The 18846-nt window shown below is 42.5% G+C and overlaps 2 protein-coding genes across 4 annotated transcripts in view; one reads left to right on the top strand and one right to left on the bottom strand.

The window, feature by feature from the left end:
• Nucleotides 1-18846, bottom strand: part of Pde1c (phosphodiesterase 1C) — a 459933-nt gene that overhangs the window by 238439 nt on the left and 202648 nt on the right. The gene's annotated exons all lie outside the window — the stretch shown is intronic.
• On the top strand, nt 6495-7301 carry LOC101841957 (deoxyuridine 5'-triphosphate nucleotidohydrolase). Its single transcript, XM_005087417.4, has one exon. It carries the CDS (start codon nt 6499-6501, stop codon nt 6985-6987), a length of 489 nt encoding a protein of 162 aa, XP_005087474.1. The 5' UTR covers nt 6495-6498; the 3' UTR covers nt 6988-7301.

Genomic DNA, 18846 nt, shown 5'->3' with positions numbered 1-18846 from the left:
GTCATGTCTGTCTCCCCCTTTCAGTGTTGCTATAATAAACTATGGTTAATATGCTCTCCATGGCTTGTGCTCCATCCATCATGCTGGTCCTTATTCTATAATTAACAACACTGGTGCCTTAATAACCGGATAACATAACTTCATAGAGCTTTAGCTATATCTTTGTATAGATTCAATCAACAGCATCCTATAGAACATTTCTTGGCAATAAACTCAACATTTCAACAAACCGTTACCCCTTGTCATCATATTGTGACTTCTTGGACTACATAGGGATGATCATTTTTATTTCAAGTGTTGCTCAACTATTCCACTGAAAAATATCTTTGCTTCTTGACTCCTCTAAGCAGGCAAATGCAAAAGACAGGAATTAAATTTCTTTCTTGGCATGTATCCAAATTCGCGTCAGTAGGAAAGCACCTACCTTGACACAGTCAACTTTTCTTTCTATTCAACCTACCTATGAGCATATAGATGGATGGTAGCTGCTGTGAACACAAATCTAGCTTTTTCTTCTACTGCCCCCTTTGTGGTAATACAGCAGTATGGCCTACTTATTTATCCAGAGCTCTTTTTAGAAGGTCTCTTCCAGGATGTGTGGGTACTAAATGCCAAGTGTGTATATGAATCCTGGGGAGACAAAAGTACCAGCTTCAATGGGAAACAGGAGTGACTTTTTATTTTGTACTTTCTCCTCTTATGCTTATTCCCTGCCTTTCACAGTAAGTATAAATATCTTCAGACATCTTTTTATATTTGAAGTCGAACTCTACAAAAACAAAAACTCAAGGGGAGTCTCAGAATACTGGAAGCAATGAAGACAGACTGAAAACAATCCAGTTACAGAGTCAAAACTGCCAGTTGGAAACATACAGAGTGACAATGAATTCCCCACACTAAGCCAGTGCTAAGTACGGCAACAGGTTTGCCTCGCTTTAGACCCTACTACGACAGACAGAGAGGTCTCAGAAAAGACATGGCTTCATGGGAAATGTCCCCATTTCCATAACAGCCTAAAACTAAATGAAAACAAGTCTAGTAAACTTTCCAGATACTGAAAGCACCAAGTAGTTAGGCAATTCAAAATATAAAAAGATCAAACAATTAAGAAACAAGTAGTTGCTTAGTTGCCCTGCTGATAATATCACTCAAGCCCCAGGGACCATCACTTGTGGGTGATCTACTCTAAACACAGAATCACAACTATGCTTGCCCCAGTCTGATTGAGAAAACTGTTCTCATGGAAATGCTGAGGAACAGAATGGGTGTCATAGTAAGTTTTCCACTTGTCCACACTTTGATTGGTGGGAACTATGTCTCCTGAGTTCATCAAAGTTCTAAAAGGACTTGTGAACTCCAAAACCACAAATGCAAATACATTACTCTAGTTGTATGAGTGTGTGTAACTATGACTATTATGATTAGTTCTATAATTCTTGCCTTTCCACAGATGGAAAATAGATAGGAAGAATAAAGTAACTTACCCAAGGAAACAGGATTATTTTTAATACAATATTTGTATTAATATTTTATAGTTTCATATAAGGTATTTTAATAATATTTATATACCATCCCTCTGCCTAGCACCAGATAAACCCATCTCCCCACTCCACCCCCAACTTCATGCCCTCTTTTATTTTTTTTTCTAAATATATAACCCACCAAGTCCAATTTGTGCTGCCCATAGTCTCATGAGTACGGGGATACCCAATGAGACATCATTGTCAACCTAATAGGAGCTATACCTTTAAAGAAAACTGACTCTCCCTCCCCCAGATGCCAGCAACTGCCAAGATGTCCTCAGCTAGGTTTTAGGACTCAACCACTTCTCCCTCCATCCCAGAACATTGATCATCTTGATCTTATACAGCTCTTGTGCAGGAAACCACAGCAGCTGGGACTTTGTGACAGCAGTGGTCCAATCACGTTCAGATGATTCTTTGTCTCTGGTCCTCCCTGGCCTCTGGCTCCCATAATCTTATGCCCTCTGTTCTGCAAATGTTCCTTAGCTGTGGCAGGGTAGAGAGGACAATGTTAAAATATCCCATCTGTGGATGAGCACTCCACTAACACTTATTCTCTGCACTTGAAGAATTAGTAACCATCCACTGCACAGAAAAACTGCTCTGATGACATCTTGGCTGCACTAATCTACAGGTAGAGAAAAACAAAGCCAGAAAAATATTTGGTATTGTGCCCATTTAGAAAAATGATAGTAGTAGATGCATCCCTTGAACCTGTGTAGTCTGTGAACTTGAATTCTTGGCCAGATTTATACTACCAGGCATGAATTTCCTTCTGTGAACCAGGTCTCAAATCCGGTCAGTTGGTTACCCCCATAACATTCGTGCCACTGTTACTGTAGATCACAAGATTCCCAGATGGGCTAGACTGCTGATGACTTCTTCGTCCAAAAGGTGCTATGAAGCTGGTCAACAAGAAGCTTCTAGTCAGTACCAAACTGGTTTCTCCATGTCCTGTGACCAGAGAGTATGGTGTCTTCAGCTATAGAATCTTGCCATCAAGTTCTGTGGATAACCAAGGGCAACAGTAGTAGTGTGTATGTGGGGGTGGGGGATTGGGTTTGACTAAGAGCTAGTCCTAGTGTGGACATGGCTCAAAAATGCAATTTGACTTCATGAACTTCTCCCTTTTTTCTCAACTTCAAGATAATCTCAACAGTCCTTTACTTTTCTAACTTCCTGTGGCCCCATCAAACACTTCTCTGGTCCCACAGCACCCTCCAAAAATCCAGCCAGTAGGAAATAGACTCCTTTATACCTCTCTCTTTTCTCCTTTTACCTCTGGAATAGGAGATAATACAAAATTTTTAAAGCATTATCATGCACATTATCTTGAGGAAAAAAGGAGCAAAGCAAAAATCCCCCAAATGATAGCTTCTTAGCCATTAATACCTCCCACAGGGGACATGGTGACAATAAGCATAAGGGCATCTCCTCAGCTGTCCTCCTTCAGGCCCCATTGTAATGAGAACTATAATAAGTACACTATTGTTGCTAGCTTTTTGTTGGACATTTAGCAACTGTTTTATAGTCTGAATTCTCTTCATGTTGAGAAGGTCAAAAGAGTAAATCTATGTAAATCAAAACTACCACATTCCCTACAGAGTGCTAGGAATTTCCTCCTTGAAGGTCCTCTTTTGGGATCAGTACTTGTGACTTTCCCTTAGTACCTATGAAAGTGTCATCGTCCTTCAAATGTCATAACTCAATATTCATCTTTCAAAACACTCCTGGAACTTTCACACTCACTCTGACTGTGAGAGCACATGACACATTCCACCCCCACAGGCACATTTATCATGTTGGTGGCACTAAATGCTAGACTCCTTTAGATATTTTTACTAAATGAACAACAATTTTGCTATACAAATATGCAAGACACTTATTTTTTAAGATTTATTGGTTTATTTTTATGTGTTTGTGTGCGTGTGTCCCTGAATGTATTCATTTGAGTAGAGGTCAGAAAAGGGCAGTGGATCCCTTGGAACTAAACTTATAGGTAGCTGTGAGCTGCCCCATGTGTGTGCTGGGAAACAAATCCTGGGACTCTGCAAAGCAGTAAGTGCACTTAATGGAAGAGCCATCTCTCAAGGCCCAAAGAAAATATTTAAACGTGTGTGTGTGTGTGTGTGTGTGTGTGTGTGTGTGTGTGTGTGTGTGTGTGTTGTGTGTGTATGGAGAGAGAGAGAGAGACAGAGAAGGCAGAAAGACAGAGAGAGAGACAGAGAGACAGAGATAGAGCAGAGACAGAGACAGGCAGGCAGGCAGGCAGGCAGGCAGGCAGGCAGGCAGGCAGGCAGGCAGACAGACAGACAGACAGACAGACAGACAGACAGACAGACAGACAGACAGAGGACAATAGGTCAAAGACAAATTGTGGGAGTTAGTTCTCTCCTTCTAACTACTACATAGTGTTCAGAGACTGGATTAAACTTGGGTCATCAGGTTTGGCATTGACTAACTTTACTCACTAAGTCATTTCACCAGGCCCAACAGATACACTTTTGAACATCTGACTCAAGACAGTGTTGGTGGTAAGCTTTTGGTAACGGTTTCTCTCTTGTTTATGATACATTGAAAGGATGGATGGATAAAAATGGTTGAAATTTTAAAACCTCAAGTCCTTGACTTGTAAACACACACACACACACACACACACACACACACACACACACACATTTAAATAATAAAGCTAAGCCTTGAGTTCTCATTAGTAAATCCACCAGGAGACCAAGTGATCTCTTTAAACTCAGTGAGGACCAATTCATTCACCCTTTGCCTCAGAATAACTAATTACATTGAATTTCACCCATAAGCTGTGCCACTCAACTCATCTTGTGCCTTGACCCTCGATGCCCTACTTCAGTTTCTTCTCACCTCACCTCTGCCCCATACACATTGTGTTCTCAATGATTTCACAGCCATGCCTTCACTCATTCAACAGTTTTCCAATGAGCAAAGAGTATGTTATCCCATTTGTTGAAACTCTCTATAAGTACTTTTTAAAGTGTTCAACTTAGCCATCAGAGAAACGAACATCAAAACTACTGTGACATTCCATCTCACTCCATTCAAAGTGACTGTCATCAAGAACAGAAAATAACAAATGCTTGAGAGGATGTGAAGAAAAAGGAGCCCTTATTCACTGCCGGTGGGAGTGAAACCTTCCACAGCCATTATGGAAATCTGGAATATGAGACACACAGCTGGGGAAATGAATCTGGAATGTTCTTTATTTCAGTGAGTTTCAATGTTAAGTGACTAACCAGGGTTGACTGACAAGAAGCCATTCTGCCATGCTTTATCGAGAAGTGTCTATATCCTGGTGGGAATCCAATAAGGAGCCATTCATCATTCCTTGGGCATATGTTAGCAAAACCTTCAAATTCCAAGGCTCTACAATGCTAAAGAATGAGACAAATAAGGAAAAAGTAGCTAGATTTTAATCCATGGTTGTCACCCTCATTAATTTCCTTAGAAAATTTACCACTGAATATGCAAAAGACTTAACATGTTTAGATGCTCCTACTTCTTAGCAAAATCCAGATTGTCTTTAGCTTCAGAAATGTATTCTTATTGGTCTAACCCACCAGTGGCACCCCATGGCGTACTGAAACACTAATTAATGAAACATAATGACTAGCCAGATGTGGAAGGAGAAATGAGGTGCAATGGCTTTGAAAATGGCTCACTTTCCTCTGGAGCTTGTCACCTGTGTGTGTGATGCCCTACTGTGACTATGAGAACTAGTTTGAATATTAACCCATCCTGCTGAAGATGGCAGAGCACAAAGCTGGGAAGAACCTGAGCTTTTTCCAAAAGTACTGAGCCTCTGAACCAACCATTCCTGGAGTCATCTATTATTCTTATGTTTATATTAAATCATAGAAATATTCTTTTGATTCTTTTGGCTACTTGGGGTTACTTGCACTGAGGGGACCAGCCCCGTTTTAGCAGCCATGACAGGCTAACATGTGCTTGCCTGACTTTGCCCCTCCCGTCCTGGTCACTAGCAAGTCCAATGCCCTCCTCATGGCAAGGAACCAATCAGAAGTCAGCTGGCAGGGCTGTGCTTTATGGCTTTGGGTATACTTTATAGACAAGTGCACAACCGAGATGTGCAGAGCATAGCAACTGCCCTGGGAGGGCCTATGGGCCATAACAACCAGTTTACCAATTAGCACAGGGCAGGTCGTCCAAGCCTAGAAGCACACCAATCCTGAGACTGTTGTGTACCCCTAGACACTCCCCTTACTCCACCCTATAAAATCCCAGCTTCCTGCTGTGGTGAATGGATGAAAGGCCCGAACTAATGGAGTTAGCTCATTAAACAACTACAATAAAAGACTCTTTGCTTTTGCATTGAAATGGGCCTCTTGGTGATTTTGGGGTTCAGAATTTGGACACAACAGGACCAAAAGCATTCTGATGTGGCTACTATCTATTAAGTGTCAGGCAAACACTTACTAGAAATTGTCACATTTAATCCTTGTAGAAACCACTGAAGACAGTAAGAAATCAGAGGCTCAAGACAGATGAGATTAAAGCCTGGGGAGCAGCCACCCACCTTTGCACAACGGAAAATGAACCAATGGAGCATTGAATTCCCATTGTGCTGTCATGTGCTGCACACACTAGGTACTTTCCCATTCCTACTTCCATGTCTAGCACACACTAGCTGCTTACCAGATGTTGGTAACAAATGAATGAAAAACAAGGAGAGAAAAAGAAAAGACTAGTGGAATTCTTTATTTTGAGCTTGGATGATGAAATATGGACTGTGGAAGGACAAATAAGATGCTACTGCTTTGGAAATGGTTTTCTCATGCGTTCCTCTTGAAGTTTTCTGCAAATGTAGATATAGTAAGAAAAGAAAAACTGCAATCAGAGGAAGTAAAGATCTACCATTAAAAAGTTACCTTTAAAATGTTATCTACACGACTGCGCTCTGCTTTTTCACCGCTTGCCACCCACCATGCCCTGCTCGGAAGACGCTGCCGCCGGCTTGGTGAGCAAGAGGGCTCGGGCCGAGGATGGCGCTTCCCTGCGCTTCGTGCGGCTCTCGGAGCACGCCACGGCTCCCACGCGCGGGTCCGCCCGCGCTGCGGGCTACGACCTGTACAGTGCCTATGATTATACAATACCACCTATGGAGAAAGCCATTGTGAAAACAGACATTCAGATAGCTGTTCCTTCTGGGTGTTATGGAAGAGTAGCTCCACGCTCTGGCTTGGCAGTAAAGCACTTCATAGATGTGGGAGCCGGTGTCATAGACGAAGATTATAGAGGAAATGTTGGTGTTGTGCTGTTTAACTTTGGAAAAGAGAAGTTTGAAGTAAAAAAAGGTGATCGAATTGCACAGCTCATTTGTGAACGGATTTTTTATCCGGACTTAGAAGAAGTTAAGACACTGGATGACACTGAAAGGGGCTCGGGAGGCTTCGGCTCCACTGGAAAGAATTAAAATGTGCTTGGAGTATTTTGCTGCTTCAACACTGTAAAGAGCAGCTCTAGTTTTGGTAGTGCTTTGTGTTCTAGGATACAGAAAGGGGACCCGTTACGTCACAGTGGAACTTCTGTCTCCTGATGTTGATGGTCACCTATAAATCCACACTGTGAGGATGACAAGGACATGCAGATTTGGTCCAACCAAGTGTACAATTGGGTTTTTTTGTTGTGTTATTTAAATTATAGTCCTCTAGCTACTGGTTTTGTTCTAACGGCTTTATCAGTTGTAAGGTTTGTATTTTTTTTAATTCAATAAAGTTGAAGTCTTTAAAAAAATGTTATCTACACAATACAGAGAGAAACCCTGTCTCGAAACCAAAAAAAAAAAAAAATGTTATCTACTAAATATATGTAAGGAGCAAGGAAGTTATTTTCATTTTATGGGGGAAGGTCATTTGACTACCAAATAAGTATTAAGGTTTAAACTCCCATGTGCCTGGTGACAAATCCCAGGACCTCTGTGACCTTTTCCAGGCCCTGCCTCTGTCAGTTGCACTGAGCATATCACTTGGTAGAGGAGTTGGAAGGTGGCCTGCTTCCTGCATTCAGCAGCTCCTTGCACGTCATCTGGAGAATAAAGTGATCTGCCTAGATGATCTCACCCAACATGATTATAAATAGAAAACAATTAAAGCCATGACTCATTGCAACGCTTAGTTCGGAAGCATTCCCTTCACACTTCATCTGACAGATAAGAAAGCAGCCTTGGAAGACAGATACTCCATCCCCATCATCTCCAGGCCTCCTGCTGACTTGCCTCATATAGTAAGCTGGAGGGGAAAGGTAGGCTTGGACTACTATAGGAAAAACCAGACCTCTCAGGCCCCTTGGTATCCAAACAATACAGAGTCTACACATGTTGACCTGCTCACCACATCCACCTAAGAGTGCAGCCAACCAGGCGTCCTTTCACTGTTGCCAGCAACTCTAAGCTGTACTCCCTTAGAGAATAATTAATTTGCTTGCTGTGTCTTCAACCTCAGGATCGATTCCCTCTCTTACTTGTGTAAGAAAATTTTATAAGGCATTCATTTCGATGCCAATGAGATAGCTGGATGTCCAAAATTTATGTAAACATTTTAAACTTAAGACTGTTTCAGAACTTCAGAAGTGGGACATCCAAGTACGAATATCTAAGTGGGAAAGGGAAAAGAATAAGATATTTCCATTACTATTGGGTATCATAGATATCCCCCATTCCAGGAAATGAATCTTAAGGCTACTGGGACATGTAAAGTGGTAACAGTAGATGAAGGGAATCCAAAGACACTATGCACAATATCCTTAGTTTTTCTATAAGTCCCTAGTTAAATATTTCACCTGCTCACTACCACAGACAGGAAGTGAATGTTTCCAGTATAAACATCTCAGTAAAACAATTCTGCAGACCAGAATCTTGAAACAACTTAGATGCCCCTCAACTGAAGAATGCATAAAGAAAATGTTTGTGTTTACACAATGGAGTGTTACTTAGCTGTAAACAACAATGGTAGCATAAAATTTGCAGATAAGTGAATAGAACTAGAAAAAAAGTCATCCTAAGTGAGGTAACTCAGATCCAAAAAGACAAACGTGGCAAGTACTCACTCATAAGTAGGTATCAGCTGTAAAGTAAAGGATATGCTTCAACCCATAACCCCAGAGAGGTTAGGTAACAAGGAAGGTCCAAAGATGGACACATGGATTTCCCTGGGAACAGGATCTCCTGGGCAAACTAGAGGCATGGGGAGGAGGACATGAGAGATCAGGTTGGGAAGGCTGGGGTGGGATGGAGGGGGGAAGTAAAGAAAGTGATGTGTTGAGAGGTGGGGCATTTCAGGGTTAGGGCAAAACCTGGTGCCAAGAAAACTCTGGGAAAACCCACAAGGATGACCCCAGCTAAGACTTCTAGCAGTAGAGGAAAGGATGCCTGAACTCGTCATCTCCTATGATTGGATGGGTGACCGCCCTAGTTATCATCAGATAGCCTTCATCCAGTAACTGATGGAAGCAGATGCAGAGATCCACAGCAAAACAATGGATCCAACTCTAAGAATGCTGTTGAAGAGAGGGAGGAAGGATTGAAAAGCCAGGGGGCTCAAGGTCATCACAAGGGAACCCACAGAGACAACTAAACTGGGCTCACAGGAAATCACAGACTCTAGACTGACAGCTGGCATGGGACCAACCTAGGACCTCTACAAATGTGTGACAGTTGTGTAGCTTGGTCTATTTGTGAGACTCCTAGTAGTGGAATCAGAGCTTCTCCCTAATGCTTGAACGGGCTTTGGGAACCTATTCCCCATACTGGGATGCCTTAGTCACCCTTAATACAAAGGGAGAAGCTTAGTCCTACCTCAACGCGACACCATGGGAGGACTGCCTCTTTCTGAACAGAAACAGAGGAGGAGTGAATAGGAGGGGGTGGTAGGGGGGCAGGAAGAGACAAGGAAGGGGAAACTGTGATAGGGGTGTGAAATAAATGAAAAAAATTAGTTGAAAAAGAACTATCCAGAGTGCAGGATGTGGTTAGCATCAGGATCAGCACTGGAAGCACTCCTACAAGAGAAAGTACGGGTACTGAAAAGAGTCCAGGCTAGAGCAGAGAGGCTCCTGCAGAAAACTGTTGTAAAGACTTATTTTATATCTGTGTATGTGAGTCTGTCTGTCTGTCTGTCTGTCTCTCTCTCTGTGTGTGTGTGTGTGTGTGTGTGTGTCTGTTTCTGTGTCTGTCTGACTATCTGTCTGTCTGGATGCCCACAGAGTCCAGAAGACAACCTCAGAACCCCTGAGCTGAATTTACAAATGACTATAAGCTTCCCAGCATGGGCGCTGGGAACCAAACACAGGTTCTGGGAGATCAGCAACCCCACTTCTGTCTCTCCAGCTTTAAAAAAAAATTTCTGTACTTTATTTTTATTTATTTTATTTCCTGACTGCAGTTTCTCCTCCCTACTCTCCTTCCAGTCCCTCCTGTTGCAATTTAAGAAAAGCAAGAGAAAGAGGAATCTGCCAGAGGGTTTTTTTTTAGGGAAAGGGATCATAAAAGGGGGGAGGTAAGGGGAAAGCCTGGCCTCTGGAGGCAGGAGCAGCAGGAGAGAGGAGAGAGTAAAGGGGGAGAGAGAGGTAAGAAGGGGAGAGAGAAAGAGAGAGGGGGAGGGAGGAAGGGAGGGAGAGAGAAGGGGAACAGAGAGAGGGAGAGAAAGAAAAAGAGAGAAGGATGGGAGGTGGGCAGGGCCTTTAAAAGGAAACACAGAGAATATACACAGGTGGTGCTCTCAGTGGCTGCAGTTGAGGGTGTATCCTGTCAAAATGTAAAGATGCCTGAATATTAACATCTCCCACTCCTCTTCCCTTTGCCCTCCTCCATCCACTCCTCCTCCTTTCTCTTTAGAAAAGGACAAGCCTCCCATGGATATCAACAAAATATGGCATATCAAGTTGCAGTAAGACTAAGCACCTTGCCTTATATTAAGGCTATGCAAGGTGACCCAGTATGAGGAAAAGTGTCCCCAATGCCACTAAAAACATCAGAGACAGCCTCTATTCCCACTGTAGGAGTCCCACTAAAGGGCCAAGCTACACAACTGTAACATGTATGCAGAGTGCCTAGGTCAGTCCTATGCAAGCTCCCTTGCTGCCAGTTTAGTCTCTGTGAACTCCCATGAACCCAGGTTAGTTGAGTCTGTGGGTTTTATTGATATACTTGACCTCATCTGGCTCTTAAAATTCTTCTTCCCACTCTTCATCAAGATTCCCTGAGGTTGGCCTAATGTTTGACTATGGGTCTCTGCACCAGTAGCTGGATGAAGTCTCTCTGATGACTGTTGGGCTAGGCAACAATCAATGTGTGTAGCAGAATGTCATTAAGCATCATTACATTGACATTTTTTCTCCAGTCATGTTTGATTCTATCCTAGATCACTGAGCCATCCAGCCTCTGTGTCCCAGTGCTCCAGGAAGTGTCAGGGCTACACTCATGCATGGGTCGTGGACTTCTCTAGCCCCTCATAAGTGAGACTTTAAAGACATACCTTGGGAAGTATAGCATCAAAATGTCTTCTAACTACCTGTCTTTACACCCATAGATAAAGGCCACTTTCAGTCCCAACTATAAAAGCCGTTCTTGGAGATGAACGGTAGTAAATGCAGAGATGCATGGCTGTCCAGGATGCTGAGAATAGCTAATGGTTGAGGATTCGACCCTCAACATATCATTTATACCGCTCTAAAGCTGGGAAAACATCATAGAAGAGGAGCTGAGGGGATAAGATAAATGACTGAGGAATCCTATTCTCTAGATGTGACAGAGAGACACAGCAATCATAAATTCATAAATGCATAAATAGTAGCTGTGGCTGCTTACACAGGGACTATACTGGACTGGCCCTGTCAATTCAGTCATGGATGGGGGAAGGGCTCATGGTACCTTACTTATTTCTGAACTGCTGGCTACTGACAGACTATGGGAGACAGGAGACACTGTCTTCTGTTATATGCCCTCTAGTGAACTCACCAGCGTCCAATAATAACTTCTAATCCCACAGTCCCACCCACTGTGGGACACAAAATCAAAAGATATGAAGGCAGGGAAGAAATTAGGGGGAGTAGATAAGTGAGAGAGGAAATAAGAGAATATGGGGTTACAGTAATAAGTGTGAAATTGTCAAAGAACAAGTTTAGCTAATGAAAATTTTAAGTGAGAAAAAAACCCTGGGTACCTGTGGTTTGTAAACAAGGGGTGACAGGTAAGAGCTGAACTTCAGAAACATCCTAGCCTGATGTATAGGATGAGCAGAGGAACCCTAGAAGGTCAATGAGGTGGTCTTGCAGATGTCCTGACCTAGAGAATGGAATTCAGTGCAAGCTGAGATATGGCACAGAGGCTGACATTCCATCTACTCTGTGACCACGGCTTGGCGTGACTCAGAAGCAATTGCAACTTGAGGCTTCTTTCTGCCACTTTCATGTGACAGTGCTAAACTCTTCCTGTTTAAAAACTACTGTGTATTTTGCAGCTGTGAAGCACAAACAGTTCCCAGGAAAGAGTTAGGTAGGTTTAATGTGTTATTCAGTGAGTTGTCCCTATCTTCCATTACCATTGTCCAAGTTTAGGACATATTTAAAGAGCAAAATGTATGTGTTCCATTTTTATTAGTCTTCTTCATTACTTCTCTCTTAAATCAAAACAATGAGTTGCCGTGGATTACTCCCTTGGTGCACTGTAAAGATGTGTCACTTGAATTGTTTTAATAAAAGGCTGATTGGCTGGTAGCCGGGCAAAATGTATAGGCAGGAAAGCCAAACAGAATGATGGGAAAAGGAAGGTTGGAGTCAAGGCAAAGCCAGGCAGTCACTGAGGAAGCCGGGGAAGCAGGATGTGTAGAAAATGAGACAACAAGCCATGAGCTACTTGGCAAAACATAAAAAAGAAATATGGATTAATTTAAATGTAAGAGTTAGGTAGAAACAAGCCTGAGCTATTGGCCTAGCATTTATAATTAACATAAGCCTCCAAGTGGTTATTTCAGGATAGAAAACTTCCAACAATGAATATTTATGCTCTATCACAGAAACTGTGTAGCATATTAGGTCTACACAGCTAAATAAGAAAGTAGTTGACCATGGTGGCACACACCTTTTCTCCCAGCACTTGAGAGGTAGAGGCAGGCAGATCTCTGTGAGTTGAGAACACCTTGGTGGCTATAGGGAGTTCAGGTTTAGCCAGAGCTGCATATGAAGCACTGTCTAAAAGAAGCCAGAAGAGGAAGAGGAGGAATCTGAAATAATCTTCCAAACTGCAATGCACAGTATGATGAGCTTCGAGACTCTGGGCTACAAGAAAAGAGAGAGGAGAGGTACTCTGCCTAGGTAGGATGGAAAAGTACTAGTAATCTTACCAGGGCTTAGAACAATAAATAAAAATTTCTAGGTTAGGAAACAGAGATGAATATGTCTATTACATAGACATGATGAGCTTGTAATAATTGAGGGATGCTAAGAAGTCCATAATTAATTAGAGGACTTGGTTCAAAGTGACAAAAAAATGAATCTTTACTTCCTTAAGGAAGAGAGGCAGACAGACATTATATTGTCTCACAAACCAAGCTGTAGCTTCAAGTGAATCCAGGGAGTCAAATGATGGCATCAAGACTTTGTCCATCTGTCCCCCAACACTCCTTTCTTCTGTGTTAGACATACTTGGTAGGCTTTCCCCAGAGTATAACAGAGCCCCCAGCCACACTAGGTGTATATCGTACCTACTTGGCACCTTCCTGAACACACAGCACGTCTTTCCCAGTCATTCCTGTTAAACTACGGGCTGCATCTCACTGGCTCAGCTGAAAGTATCTGCTCATCTGCAACCAGTCACCATGGCTGGCAGAATCCCATACTTCTATTGTCCCATCATGGGATACAGACTTCAACCCAAGGGATGGGGCTGAGGCCAACCTCACCTGCAACCTGTGGACTGGAAATAAGGGAACCGCACTTCTCCAACAGAAAGTCAGGCTATTGTGAACATATAGGAAGGGTGAGTTGTGGGTAGGAAACGAATGTCTTAGAAATACCAAGGAGAAGGGATACAGGGTAGAAGAAAACAATGGAAATAAACGAGGCACTAGATCCTTAATCACGTTAAATGATGCTCCAAACAGCATGGATTTCATTCTTCTGGCTCCCGGTTCTCAAGAGTCTTCCCTACACTATAAATGATGAATGGCATCGTGTATGGGTTTATACAGGGTTATTCACCACTGTCTATCCTTACCTCCCACACTAGGCAGCAATGAGCACAGTGAACATCACTCTAATTGGGTTTTAAAGAGTAAAACAAAAAGAGAATAAATTATTCACAGACTTCTGCTCTCTAATTATTAGGAGTAACAAATTATTTCAATTCCACACTGCCTCTGTTGGGAACAGATGTTTCAGGTGATGGGGAGCCACTGATGGTTTTTAAATAGTGGGATCTGCTTTTTAAAAATAAAGATAACCTGACTGGACAAGAACATTCTCAAGGCAGAAAGGTCAGTGAGGAGGCTGCTGCGGTAGGAAAGTGGGGATGCCAAGGACCTGGGTGAAACAGATAGCTGGGGAGAGTAGATATAGAGGGGCTAATTACAGAGGCCTTGCATGGGGGGTAACTGCTCATTGAGTAAAGGACAACAGTGATGCTTAGGATTAGCCAACAGCTTCCAAAGCATCCATCCTCAGCCCTCTCCCACTCACTGTTTCTCTTGCCTACACACTCCAAAAAGAAAATGAGCGAATCAGAGATGAGGACTCCACTTAAGCAGTTTCTATGCTGACATCAAAGGAGTGCCTCTTCACATCTGCTTCTTAATTACACTTTAAGATGCATTTCAAAATAGTTTATGATGATGATTACTGATCATTTAGGTTCTGCTTCTGTGGGTATTATCGGTATATTTATCAACGTAATTATAACTAAATTATTATACCATCACTAATAACTTCACAATAGTGCCTTCCATTTAGTAGCACTTTCTTCTAGCTCCTTTCATTTTATGTTCGCAGTAACTCTGAAGAAAGTATTACTGTCCCATTCACAAGCTACATCAAGCCTGCACTGCCAAATCTATAGAGCATAAACATAGCCAAGGCAGGATGGAAATTGTAGGCTTCTGACCAATATAACTGTAATGCTTCCAATTTATTTTAGTGCTCCCTATTTGCAGCGAAAGGTCTTCAGTGTAAGAACTGGCTGGTCATCTATCTTACACAGAGCGAGAAATGCTGGGAGCAATTAAGCTGTATCCTCGGCCACATATAACAGGGTCCTCATTCTTGGTCTGTTTCCCAGTAGGGAGTGGATTGAGGCAGAAACAACAGAAGCTTAAAGACACATGATGGAGATTTTATCCTTCCTTCTGCAACTTGTTTGTTTTGATAAGGGTCTCAGTGTATAACCCTGAGTGGTGTAGAACTCTCCTATCAGACCAGGCTGTCTCCCAAGGTGGACCTCACAGAGATCCACCTGCATCTGCCTTCCAAGTGCCAGGATTATAGGCGTGTTCCACCATATCCAGCCTCTGTGGCTTCTTACTGGGTACTCTTGGGCAGGTCATATAATGCTTCGAAGCCTTGCTTTGCTGGAATGTAAAGGAGGACTGACATCGATTCTTACCAGGAACAAAGCAAAAAGTAAGCATGACACCAAAAGGCACATAAGAGCAACATAGGCACTGTCTGCTTTAATAAAACAGAAACCTTTCAAAAAATCATAAGGACAGTTCACTCCAGCAGCAGAAGATAAGCACTAGCCTTCAAAGCCTAAGGAACTCAATTCAGTCCTCCTAAGAGGGGCTGTCCTCTGACCTTTTGGTATCACAGAGGTAAGCTTTGTTTGGGATAATATGGTTGTTTATGAGTCACTGTTCTTTTTTGAAACCAGGCGCCCTTCAATCCAATGTTTCTATTATCTACCCTTAGGGTGCTGTGTTAAATTATCTATACACATAGGGATTTTTATCATAGAACAATGGATAAGGGTGAAAAACTCAGAATAAACTAAATGTCCAACAACAGTGATGGGGGAAATTAAACACACACACACACACACACACACACACACACACACAATGTGGCAACATGGAAAAATACTTAAGATAAAACCTTCAGTAAAAGTATTTGAATCCAATGTCTTTATATCATAATTACAAGTATAGGCATAGACAGTAAAACTTTGGAAATGAGCCCAGAATGACAAGAGAGGTCATATGCAAGACCTTTTCTTGGTTTATCAAATGTTCTACAAAGGTGAAAATATTGTTTTAGAATAAAATACTATTTTGAAATAGGTAAACAAAAGACTTATGGAGCTACACCTCCAGTGAGCTTACCCACAGAATAACAACATGCAGCAGCCATTAAATTTTAAGTAAAAAACGGTCAGTGTCTCACCGGCTTTTGAAAATATCCACATAACACGTTCCCAAAAGAAAACATGATTTGCCTGTATTCTGTGTAATTGGCTTGTGGAGAAAGGTGACAAAAGGGACATTTGGTAACACTTCAGATATCTAAAATGGTATGGACATATGGCATCTCAAGAGGTGGGAGAGTCATTCTGTGACCTTTCCAAAACCCCAGACACCTGCCCCAGATATATACTGTGCCTTGTGAGAAGCAGGCAGCAGGCTCTGTATCTGGTGATCATGATTAGGAAAGGCTTTTGTGTCCCTTTAAAAAGTGGAGCCTAATACAGCAGGGCACATCACACAGGAGAAAGGAAAGCCAGAGAAGGCCAAAGGAGAACCTGGTACAGGCCTCAGTCCTGCCACATGGCAACTGGAGCAAAGAGTCTTGTAATCCACATAGGATGGGTTCCAGCAGGGTGCTGATTGAAATTCTGTGAGTTTGTTGTTCCTGGGTGAAGATCCACTGGAACAGAGGGAAGAAAATAAATCTGAACGAATAGACACCACAAAACATAGTCAACGGCAAGGTTTCTAAGAGAGAAAAGGCAAAATTGCATTCACTGGTGACTGCTGGTGCTGTGAAGGATGCAGTTCAGAGGGTTAGCAATTTATCTGGTCTGCTGACTCTTAAGGGTTCTCTCTCTCTCTCTCTCTCTCTCTCTCTCTCTCTCTCTCTCTCTCTCTCTCACACACACACACACACACAAAATACACACATGAACATCTCAAAAAGCTTAGCATGAGCCAATTAACAGCAAAATCTTCAATTAATGGAGCTGAGGCACTCAGCTACATGTTATTTTGTAACCTCTTATTGAAATGATTATAACCACCCTCTTCTACTGTGTCACCGTGTTTCACAATGTGATCAGTAGAGTCTCAACATTGCAGAGAAAGGGCTCTGGCCAGAGGGTAGTACAGGAAAGGTCCACGGGTAGGGGATAGGAGCTCAATGCTGGGGGCAGTGCAACCTGAGGACTCACTAACTACATCCACAGCCGAGTTTGCCCCCCTAAGCTAATAGCCGGGAGATGCTGGGCAGTAAGGGACTGAGGCCCTAGGCACCCTGACACCAGTGCTGCAGTGACACTGGGCTCTCAGAAATTATAGGAGACAAGGGATGACCATGAAGAGACAAATCCAACCTGATGAACATTCTGGACAAGAAACATATAGCTAGGTTGCTTCGAGATGTCAATGTCATGGGACTGGAGAGAAGGTTCGATAGTTAAGAGCACTTTCTGCTCTTCCCAGAGGACCTGAGTTCAGTTACCAGCAACCACATCAGGTGGCTCACAGCCATCTGCACTTACCCTCACATACTCACATACACACAATGAAAATAATAAAGATAAATAAATTATTAAAATGTTAGTGTTGTGAGAGACAAAGAAAAGATGAACAACTGTTTAAAGGATCGAAGGACTCCAAAGAGATACAACTAACGTGATAGACTCATCCAGAAGGGAGACGAAAGCAAGATTCCTTTAAAATACATTATTGGAGCGTTTGGTAAAATAAGTGTGGACTGGTTATGAGGAACTGAGATTATGTCAATATTGACGTTCCTGATTAGGTTCCTCTAAGATGAAAGATTTCTTCTGAAGAAACAAAATTAAAACCAAAAAGCCATACTATCTACAGTATTAGTCAAATGGTTCAACAAGCAAAGAAAGACAGACAAGAGGATGATGGATTTAAAACAAACTCCAAGTGGAACACAGACAATAGATGATTTCATCCATCTGATGGTGTTCATAGAATTTTAAATATTGCCAAAACAGTTCTTTGAAAAACAAATGTAAAAGCATTTCTTATATACAGATTGGCCCAGAGTTAAAATTTACCCCTAGATCACACACTGTCCTGAAAAACGGAGCAACCCGGGGAACACACCCAAGACTGGGGCACACACAATGCAAGCTCCTGTCAATCCTCTTGGCTGCCCACCATCACTAGAGGATGAGATCCTAATACGGAAGGCACCACACACCTTGGCTGTAAGCTACAGAGAAAGCAGACTGGAACTGAGCTAGAAACTCCTTCCAAGCTGGCTGGCAGTCAAAGGACCAGAGGGAGCTGAGGGTACTGCTTGGGGAAAAGAGTCGCCATTAGTCTTGTCCACTGAAGGAGCAAAAAGTCCAACCTTCCAGGCAAGACGTAACCACCTGCACAATAGTGACTTGACTGTGGTAGAGGTAACCAACTGCTCTCTGATTGGCTCTGAGAAATATTCCGTGGGGGAGGTTGAAGAAAGGATGACCCATGCTTGGCAACGTAAGGCAGACCAACAGCTCAAGTCTGGGGAGGTTGCGGACTCAAGCTGAGAGCTTATTCCTGATGTTGAACTAAATTGACAAAGCAGAAAACTGCCTTATAAACAACTGTGTTTATTAAAGCCCATAGCTCCCAGTGTCCATCAGGGAAGCCTTGACCTACAAAGAAAGGCAGTGAATGAAGTGATTCATGGCTACAAGATGCAGAGAACAAGCAGTGATTGTGGGCCCAGCTCTGTACGGCACATGTATACAACCTTTCCTTAAGCTCAGAGAACATCACAGAAGAGGGGTCAAGTAATACGTCTTCAGTGTCATTCACTGCTGAGCCCACAAGACTCCAGCAAATAGTTCCAAACCCACCGTCACACAGACAGCCCCAGTCAATCTCAGCAGATCATAAAACAAAAGGAACAGTCATAAGCATGAGAGGGGAGAGGAGTGGGCGAGGTGATGGGAAACAGTGTGAAGAGTGATCAGTACACATGTGCAAAATGTTTAAAAGCAACTTTATTTAAAAAAACAGAAAAACATTATACAAATGCACAATTAAACAATTATAATTCGCAACCCCACAGACACTGTTCTTACTCAAAGCCTGAGCTGTTTTTCACT

This window comes from Mesocricetus auratus, unplaced genomic scaffold (genome assembly GCF_017639785.1).
Source record: "Mesocricetus auratus isolate SY011 unplaced genomic scaffold, BCM_Maur_2.0 Super-Scaffold_100676, whole genome shotgun sequence".
NCBI classification, from domain to species: domain Eukaryota; kingdom Metazoa; phylum Chordata; class Mammalia; order Rodentia; family Cricetidae; genus Mesocricetus; species Mesocricetus auratus.
Note: the sequence above shows the minus strand (reverse complement) of the source record. Positions and strands in the feature narration are given on the sequence as shown.

What these genes read in the sequence shown, in the direction of transcription:
- LOC101841957 (XM_005087417.4), top strand. Translation starts at nt 6,499, where the DNA reads ATGCCCTGCTCGGAAGACGCTGCCGCCGGCTTGGTGAGCAAGAGGGCT.